At 33.6% G+C, this 9,948-nt stretch overlaps 2 protein-coding genes across 2 annotated transcripts; both read right to left on the bottom strand.

The window, feature by feature from the left end:
- Positions 1-1,135: 1,135 nt before the first annotated feature.
- LOC133288205 (E3 ubiquitin ligase BIG BROTHER-related-like) lies at positions 1,136-1,732 on the bottom strand. Its single transcript, XM_061485916.1, has one exon. The coding sequence runs from the start codon at positions 1,730-1,732 to the stop codon at positions 1,136-1,138; it is 597 nt and encodes a 198-aa protein (XP_061341900.1).
- A 2,728-nt stretch (positions 1,733-4,460) lies between these two features.
- On the bottom strand, positions 4,461-9,604 carry LOC133288213 (proteasome subunit beta type-3-A). Its single transcript, XM_061485928.1, has 6 exons — positions 9,348-9,604; positions 9,154-9,261; positions 7,450-7,539; positions 6,499-6,583; positions 5,569-5,663; positions 4,461-4,816 (listed from the first exon to the last, which is right to left on the bottom strand). Exons 1-6 carry the CDS (start codon positions 9,533-9,535, stop codon positions 4,768-4,770), a joined length of 615 nt encoding a protein of 204 aa, XP_061341912.1. The 5' UTR covers positions 9,536-9,604; the 3' UTR covers positions 4,461-4,767.
- Between the last annotated feature and the right edge of the window lie 344 nt (positions 9,605-9,948).

The raw sequence follows: 9,948 nt of genomic DNA, 5'->3' as shown, positions 1-9,948 counted from the left end.
TCATGTAAATGCAAGATTGTTTAGTGTCTATTTTAGGGAAGTATTTTGAGTTTTATTAATCTCATGTTAAAGGAGATAAGTTATCTCATATCATAGAAATAAATTTGTGGGCTCCACCACCTGAAAAATAAAAATAAAAGAAAAGAAAAAGGTGGCACAATTATCGAAGGGTGTGTAAGAGAGAAATTTATTACGTGTAGCATAAAAGTAATTTTTTCCAAATATTTTTGGGCTTTATTTTTGTTATGTAACATAACTATCCTACACACACAATTTTATGTGGGTCTCGTCCCTTGATTTTTCTCTCTTCTTTCTTCTCTCTTCTCAAATGTGTGGGTAGGTTTGTTATGTTACATCATGCAACATAACAAACATAAAATCCAATATTTTTTATGGTTCAGGACCATCCAATAATCTGGTATTCTCTCTCACAACATCAATTTTTTCTTTTTCTTTTTATCATGCTATTTTTTCTCTTCTAATTTTACCTTTCTAACCACCTAAAAAATGATAATCTCGGACCACAATAAATAATCTCCTATTTTAGATCCTCGGTCTCGAGTGAATATTTGATGAACTCGACTCACATGAGTCGGATAGAAAGAAAGAAGAGGAGAGAGGAGAGAGAAGAGCGAAAGGGACCGCCAAATTAATTTTCCTTGATGCCATCTTTCTCTGAACTCTATGCATAACAAGAATTTTATAGCACTAGGCTATCTTTTGGAATAGTGATGTCATATCACTCATACGAAGACTCTTAAGTCTTAACAAAAGAAAAAAAAGGAAAAAGAAAATGCCACAAGAAGCATTTGAAGAGTACTTTCTTTTAAATGAATTTGCATTAAGGAACAGATATATATTTCAAAACATCAACATTAACAATACTCTTATTCCAAATTAATTGAGTTGTGCTAAATGAATCCAAATGAAAAGGTCTTAACCAAACAAGGAATTATAACAATGGAGAATTTGATTTTCAATCATTTGTTTATCTTGAAACATCAATCTTCAGTCATTTGTAACGTTATAGAGTTGACTGCTGTTTTTGTTTTTTCAACTATTTTCATTCAAATTCAGATTGCACAAATTTCTGTACACATAAATTTTCTAATGTCATCATCTAAAACAATTATTCTTAATTGACCATATTGGGAACTGAAATTTCAATGTTACATATTGGGCAAACCTTCTTAATTTGAAGCCACTTGCTTATGCAATCTTCATGATAAGGGTGGTCACAGTGAAGTGCCACCATGTCTTCACCTTCTTCATATTCAACTTGACAAATTACACAGCGGTCGATTCCACTTTTGTTTTTAGCAGAATGACAAGTATAAGAATGCAAGCATGAAGAAATTTCATTTGCTGATAAACCCCTTTTCTCTTTTCCTATAAAATCTCCCAACTCAATCAACTCTTCATAAGTCAATTCATCTACATCAATATCATCTTCTTCCATTTCTTCATCATAATCATCATCATCATCATCATCATCATTGTTTCCTTCACTCTCAAGAAACTGAAGGTCCGTTTCAAACTCTTGGCTCAGGAAAAAATCAGCATCCCCATCATCATCATCATTATCAAAAGATGAGTCACTTTCACTTTCAAATGCTGTGAATGTTCCATTTTGCTCTTGCAAGCCAATTGCTAGATTAAAATCAGAGCTAACTTGTTCAAGTTGAGTGTAAGGGTTTTTTTGAGGAGATTGTTTGTCTTCTTCACGTTCCATTGAAAGACGAAAAGGTGTTAACCTACAAATTGATGGTTTGAGAACAGAACAAAGTGATTTTGGTATTTGAGGAGATGAATGGAAAGCATATTTTAGAGATTTCTTTGAGGATGAACAAAACTTCCATGTCAAGTAATGAGAAACCGTTCTCTTGGATTCTAAATATTCTAGATTCTTGGTTATTTCTAGGTTTCTCAACTTGTCATTACCAATGATTCCCATAAACTTTTCTCTCTTTGGATAAGGCAGCTTACGTGCAAAGCAATAGTAAACATTCTCCATAAGCAGCAATATACCTTATCCCAAAATTGAAGATATCAATCAGCTAGCAATTGCTGCTGCGTGTTACCTCAATTGTGAACCCTTCATTGTATATATTATATTATTAACATAGATTGGTTCTATTTTGCTTTCATATTTACCAATTTCTTGAGACAGAAAATATGTGATCACAATTCCTTTCATTATTATTCTCTTATTCATGCCTTTATCCCTTTTAAAGTATAAAAGAAAATTAAAAATGTTAATTTTCCACTTTCCTTTTAACAAATCATAAACATATATTGATAGAAAATGGTTCGTATATATCAGATTCTACCACCTCTGCCCTCTTTTCCTTTTCTTTCTTTTTTTCTTATTTTGTTTCACCTTTTCTGGCGGACTTGAATGCCCAGGTTACATGTATGTTACGAAATTTGCCGGTGTATATTTGCTTTACGTCATTACTTTGGGGGCGTTTGGTTCCGGCTTTTTAAATATTCTTTCATGCATCTGACTTTCGCAAAGTATGTAGTTCATGTTTGATAGAGATATTTAAAATATTTCCCGTATTTGCATGGCATTTCAGAAATGCTTGTTAGAATTGAAGTCAAGTCACTATTGAGAAAGAGGAATTGGAGGTGGTATTTTGTATTTAACTTGGTAAATGGCAAGTAGGGCAACGAGATGCAGACGAAAATACCCTCATGTAAGCTAAATAACTGTCCAACACACACTGATACTTTACACGACGGTAATTCATATTCAAAAACTTTAAAAAAGGGGTATTTTAGTATTTTTAATCAATTTTCTCATCAATATTCTACCTTCAACCAAACATATACACTCACAAAATTTAATCCAATTTTCCTGGTAATATTTTAGCGTACCAAACAACTTTTTTCAAATTTTCCTACTAAAATCATTTTCCCATAATATTCCTAATAATTCTATTTCCCTGATAATTTTTTTTTCTCCCGAACCAAATACCTCCTTATAACTGAGATCTCCACAACAATATATATATGGAGGATTTATATTGACAATTTTTTTTCTTACAAACTACACTATGTCTGACCGGTCAGATTTCAATGAAGAATGTATGACCGGTCAGAATGAATGTGGTTTGTAAATTTGTAAAAAAAAAAGTTTGTCAATATAACCTTCCTCTTATATATATATGGAGAAGGTTATACTTACAACCTATTTTTGTTTACAACTTCTTACAACCATATATTAACCGTTGATTTTCGTCAATCAACGGTTAAGATTTTCGCAAATCAAATTTATTAATTAATGATTAATTCATAATAAATGACAACCGTTGATTGGCGAAAATCAACGGTTAAGATATGGTTGTAAGAGTTTGTAAATTATTTGAGTTGTAAATATAACTCATATATATATATATATATATATTGGGGTAACCATATATATATATGGGGTAACCATTTCTACAGCCACTTTAGATAAGGTTATCTACAGCTACCCAAAAACTATGTCGTTTTGATTAATGAAGGGTGTTTTTGTAATTTTAGGTGAATTAATGAAGGGTGTTTCGGTATTTTTTTATCATATACATTTTACGAAAACACCCTTCATTAATTCACCTAAAATTACAAAAACACCTTAGGATTCTTTGACATTAGTGTCAAATTTTTTAAATTTGACACCTCACCTGAGAGCCATTAGATCAAAAAAGATCAATGGTATCACATGCTTACAAATCAGAGTCGTTGATCTTTTTTGATCTATTGGCTCTCAGGTGAGGTATCAAATTTTAAATTTGACACTAGTATCAAAAGATTTTACCCCTATATACATATAAGTAAGGTCTCTTCTAAATCCAATCTAGCATGATGGTTCCTTTGCTAGACCACAATAGGTAAAAATGATGTGCTCATAGGTGTTGGAGCATGCATTAAAAGGCCTTCATCGGTATATTCTCCACTTGTGTAGAACTTTTGACTGATGCCTTTTCTAACCTTGACTCTTCTACTTCTGAACCTGTGTAGTTTTATCAAACAAATAACAATGTAAAAATTCAAGTAAATAGGAAAATAAAGAGAAATAATCTTATAACTTAGCCACACCTACTAATAGTTTCGGTTGATTGCAAATTAAACCAGTGTTTTTAAAACCAAATTAAATATTAAACTAAAGAAACCTTTTTTTGACCATATATCAATTGCTTCAGCCGGTTAAATTTATGACTGAAGTGCGCTTATATCGTATAATACTTGAACAACAAATATAATTAGTTCAGGATTCGCCCGTTCAAACAACTAATTCAGTTCAATTTTTTAAAAGATTGTTTTAAACAAGTTTTTCAGATACTTCCACATATAAAGAGACACAAGTGAGGGGAATCGTCGTTAGAGGCTTCTAATAGCAAAATCAACCATAAATTTGAGATCTGCAGGCTCAAAAAACCACTTCGCTGAAACCAATTTTTTAGGACAATTGAGGGAAATTGGATTTGGGGACAATTTTTGTTGTATCTTTCTTGAGCTTTGCATGCCACCAATCTCGACTAAAAACATCCAACAGATCACTCATAATTTAATTCACAACATGCCAGACTACAGAATCCTCTTTCACCGATAAACTAAATATACAAATAGTAAACTGTTTGAATATAATTTTCAGGGTACAGTTAAAGTGCCACAATAACAAGGAACCCATTAACAATGCTTGGCAAATGATCTGCTAGCTATTCAGCTCCGCACTAAACAGAAAACGAAGTGATGGGAAATGGATGACAGGTGGCTTAAAAGTTAATCCATCCGTCCCTTCAAAATCCTTTCCTTTACTTCGGTTGGCGTGCTGCAGCAGACAAATTAAAAAGACCCATAAGCCACTACCATAATATATTAAACGAATAAGCATAGAATCAAACTAAAATAAGCTTAAACAGGATATAATTATACTATTTTCAAGGAAGAAAATACTTAAAAAAGTAAAATAAAAAGAGGAAGAAACAAAAAAATTTGAAGAACATAAAGAATTGGAATACAGTGGTGTCCCACACGTTTAGAGAAGGCAACATGCTGGTTGATTGGCTTGCTGCCTATGCTAGAACTTTTGAAGGCTGGGGCACATACATTCCGGAGGATCCCCCCCTGGAATGCAGAGATTTGATAGGTAGAGACTCAATGGGATCAAGGGAGTCTGTAGCCTTAGGGCTATGTAGATCTTAGTGTGTTCTTTTGTTGTATTGTTCCCTTTTATCCAAAAAAAAGAAAAGAATATAAAGAATGTTATTGCATGTTTCTATTTTAAAGTGATTACGGCAATCAGACTAAGCATAAAAATGAGCGGGTAACTTTAAAAGTCACAACCGCTGCCATTGCCTTGCAGTTTAGCGGGACTTCCCTAGTCAGGATTTATTTTCATCATGCCTCCTTGTCAAAATATTTTCCATGGATTATGGAAAAAGTAAAACCATCCAACCAGTGGCTTGTAAGACGGCCAACTCATAAAAAGTAAACTTATGAGTACTTATCTCCAAGATTGACAACAGTATGGAAAAATCTTAAGACCAAGCTACTAAGAGAACAGAGAGTTTATAAGCTTACACAACATAGACATGCCCACCCCAACCACTTAAACAATCACGATCTACAGATGATAGCAGTGCTTGGGAGATGGTCTCAAACAATTCCTCTGATTCCTGTGTCAAGATAAGAAACCAAGCAGAAAAAAAAATAAGCTGCATCAACGAACATGAAGAAGCTATGTTTAAAAATCATTTAAGCTATATGGTAAGTGTGATAATGTGCAAAACTTTGATATGCTGAAACCAAACTGCAAAATTGAGGTATTATTAAGGGCCCTTTCTATTTCAATCCCAAACCCCGACATACCCCACAACATCTAATATCCATCCAACAATTCTGTCCCAGAGAGTTTGCACAACTAATGTTGCATTTTGTAACTAGATAACTAATTGAATTAACCTCGCATACGTCACATGCAATAGTATTTTGATATATATTTATACAATCTTCCTCCCCTCCCAAAGAAAATTTCACCGTGAATTCACTTATTCTGCATAATGTTATTTGATTGAATAATAGTATGTCTTGACTAAATGCAAAATGGCTGGCTATGTTACACTACATTTTAAAAAGACATTGATTGAAGTTTGCTACTGCTACCCTCAACAAAAGATCTGTTCTAAAACAAATTTTCAAACACAGCCTTATACGTAAAGCCTTCTGCTTTAAGTTCAATCCATCAACTGATTAGTTGAACATACTGACCTTTAAAACCTAAGATGATTTCATCTTTCATCTATACTTTCACATTGATGCTTACTCTACAACTACGGTGCAAAATGAAGTCTACAGACTACAATACATGGATGATGTTCTGGATCCAAAGCAAGAAACTATCCATGTTAAAGTATGTCAGTTAGTGGACATGCTGAGACTGAGTGCACCAATTTGCAAAATCATGCAAAAGAATTGCATAAAAGACAAAACAAGTTAGACTTCATGACAAACCATGTCAGGCTTAAACATCGACTCGCAAGCACCATATAGAGACTCAGATGCACTGCCAGCAACAACAAAATCTTTTGCAAGCTCCCTGCATATAAGAAAATAGAAAGATATTAGTATCACATACACACAGTTCATATGAAATTATATAAATTACATGTTATTCTAATAATAAAAGGGAGGAACAAACTTGCATAAGAGGTCCCTTTAAAACAACATACACTCTTGAATATTTCCAGATTAGAGGATATAGAAAACAGAGGGTGTGCATGAAAGAGAAATAGAGAGAGAGAGAGATTCAAATCTTAATTCATTTCTTGTTTGGCTGTCAAAAGTACTGCATAAGGATGCATAAACCTTAATCTATTAGAGCTTAGCAACCCTCTTGGGGGAGTTCACCAAAAATCTGAAACTCCAGTGATGCAAGAAATGTTTTTCCAACAGAGTAGTGGTTCTAAAAGAAATTAAATATTTAAAACATCAAGCATTTAGTAGTAGAAGCCAACATCTGTCAGTGAGAATCATACAACTTCATTTTACTCCATTAAGAGTAAACTTTAGGGTAGTTTCTATGCTACATCCAGAAACGGCTTGAGTGTCGAAGTACTCCCTATTGAAAAGGACATGTAAAATGGTATAAACTATGCACCTCAAAAACAGCAAGTGATTTGTATGTGTACGTGTGTGTATACATTTATACTACACATCTATGAAGCACCGACTCCGACACGGCATTTTCGATACGTTCCTAATACGTTCTCGATACGACCGTTAATTCGTCGATACGATACAATACGTTTCCGATACGTTGTCCGATACGCGTATCCGATACGTTGGAAAAAAAAATTCGGAGTATCGGTGCTTCATAGCTACACATTGCTAACATTTACAAGTTTTAACATATACTAACCTCCCTCTACAAGAAAATATGGACTGTAGAATAATTCAACTTACTTTGCTCCAATTGCATCCATTGTGCAAATGAATGGTTTGTCTTCATCCCCTAATCCAGCAATTACAGGCTGGCAAAAGTATGGACCAAACCTGAAAAGCAAAATAATGCATACTTTGTTTTCATAGTTTCAAAATATTTTTTCATTAACATAACAAAAAAATATACAACATTATAGTTAATTGTGATTGTTGTAACCAGGTATGGAACAACCAAAACAGAAAAAAACTGACAGAAAAATTTATGTAGTTTAACCTTTAACAATTATTGGTCTACATCCATCAGCAAGATGAAGAAAATTCACCATAATCAATAAAGATTACAACTTTACAAGGAGTAGCTGCTCAATGTTCAAACCCTAATCCCAATACACTCTTCACTGTTGCGGAAATTTAGTGCACTCTATGAACTAACTAATGATGTGATCCATCAACTTCAACCACTAATGTCCATGAAAAAACCTTGGGGGATCACACTGTGTTTTTCAGGTTGGTTATATGTTTGGCCAAGTCGAAAAGGCCAAAATTAAATACAAGCCACTTTTTAACAGATGGTAACTGCCATACTCATCAATTTGAGCTAAATACAGTTCATCAAAAAGGTCACAGGTTCGAGAACAGCCTCTTTGTAAATATGGAAGTAAAGGCTGCATATAAGGATTGTCCTTATCCCTACCCTCACTAGTCAGGGTATAATGGAGAGTGGGTTTTTCTTTTCTTTTTTTACCATATGCATCTTCCCTTGCTCCACTGAAATAACAAAGCATTTAATTTGCTTCAAAACTGAGCCTCTCTTTTCATACATTTACGTTAGTTGACCAAAACTGTTATTTTTATTTTAAATTTGAGAAACTGGGTGTTCAATGTTCATCCTGACTTTGCACTTCCTATCCTGTACAAAGCTGCCAAACCTTATAACGAATGTAAAGCAAATTAAGATTGCATGGCCATGCACAAAGGTCATGCATTTCCCAACAATATTTTTTTATTATGTTGAAACAGTAATGAGTCCACAAATGACAAGTCTCTTCACTTTATTTTCTTACCAGAGATTGTTTAATTCAGTCAAAAAAACTTGTCTGAATCTACAATTGAAGAGAGTTAAAACTACCCGCAAAACACTAGAAGAAGCAGTTTCGAATGAAACCATACATCCATTGAATTGTGACTTCTGGTATGGCACCAGAAGACAGAATCAAGATAAATCCTTGCATATTCATTGTTTATGATTCACAACAATGTTTTTCGTAGCTATTATTTTTGTTACTAACGCAAACGGGATAATTTATCAAATCGACACGTCAAGAAACCACTTTACCAGTCTTAGGGTCGGTAAAATTTTCCTATCATTTCCTTCCACAACATAGTTTATAATCGATACATTCAGAAAACTTCAACTGTGCAAATCATAGCTAGAGAATCCCCTCCTTTACTCAATCGCCTAGCAGCACAGAAGTCAATAATCAACAAGGTTTAAAATTGCAGACCGCATCATGTGATGCAGCCGCAATATCTCACTTACAAGGATTAGAAAATAGTCTCAAGCAACTGGTGCTGTATTAATTGTGGAATGAAATGATTCACATGTTCATATAAAATCCAAACCTAATTTTTCAACCCCCTTTAAATGGCACCGAAAAACTAAATTTTCTAATATAATTTCCTTTAAAAAAAATCCATAAGAATTTCAGATCTAAATCACATTACCTTTTCTCATACAGAAGAGCAGACACTAAGCTAGCAAAGGTCTCTGGTTTCATATCCCTCTCTTCACGAAGCTGATACAGTTTGTGCCGAAAAACGAGACGCTGATACCTTCAAGCAGAAAAAGAAAGAGCAACAAAAATTAAAAAAAAAAAAAAAACAAAGAATGAAAAGTGGGAAGGGAATGTGAAGGTTACAGTGTCTGAGCATCGGTGGCGAGGCCAGAGAGACCAATGAAGAGCTTATCGTGAATCTTAGAAATTCTTTGGAAATCAGTGGCTATGGTCTGAAGCTGAACGCCGAGTCTTCGATCGCTGGCAATGGCGAAGCAGTTCTTGCCCACCATAGCAACTAGGGCACTTCCGTTGTACTCGAAGATCGACATCTTTTGATCCGAACAACTCAATACTCCTCTCGATGCAAATTCTAAACCCTAAAACACGATGGTGATAATAATAGGGAACAATTTGATAAAATGTTTAATATTTGAAGCCCGTCATAGTTTTCTTTGGGGTTAAGCCACCAAATAATAATAATAATAATAGTAATAATAATAAAAATAATAATAATAAGATGCATAATATTGTAACAACCAATCAATGTACTATCAATGTTACTACCAATCAATTTTACTGTTAAATCGATTATGTTGATCCAACTGTTATATTTATTTTCATCTTTGTATGGTTACGATTTCCCATTAAATATGAAAAATCATAATCATACAAAGGTGAAAATAAATATAAAATATTAAATTTGAGGAATCGTAACCATACAAAGATAGAAATAAATATAACC

Source organism: Gastrolobium bilobum, unplaced genomic scaffold (genome assembly GCF_033153095.1).
Source record: "Gastrolobium bilobum isolate Gb01-03AN ecotype WA unplaced genomic scaffold, APGP_CSIRO_Gbil_v1 utg776, whole genome shotgun sequence".
In the NCBI taxonomy this organism is placed as follows: Eukaryota; Viridiplantae; Streptophyta; class Magnoliopsida; order Fabales; family Fabaceae; genus Gastrolobium; species Gastrolobium bilobum.
This window is presented reverse-complemented; position numbering and strand designations above follow the sequence as displayed.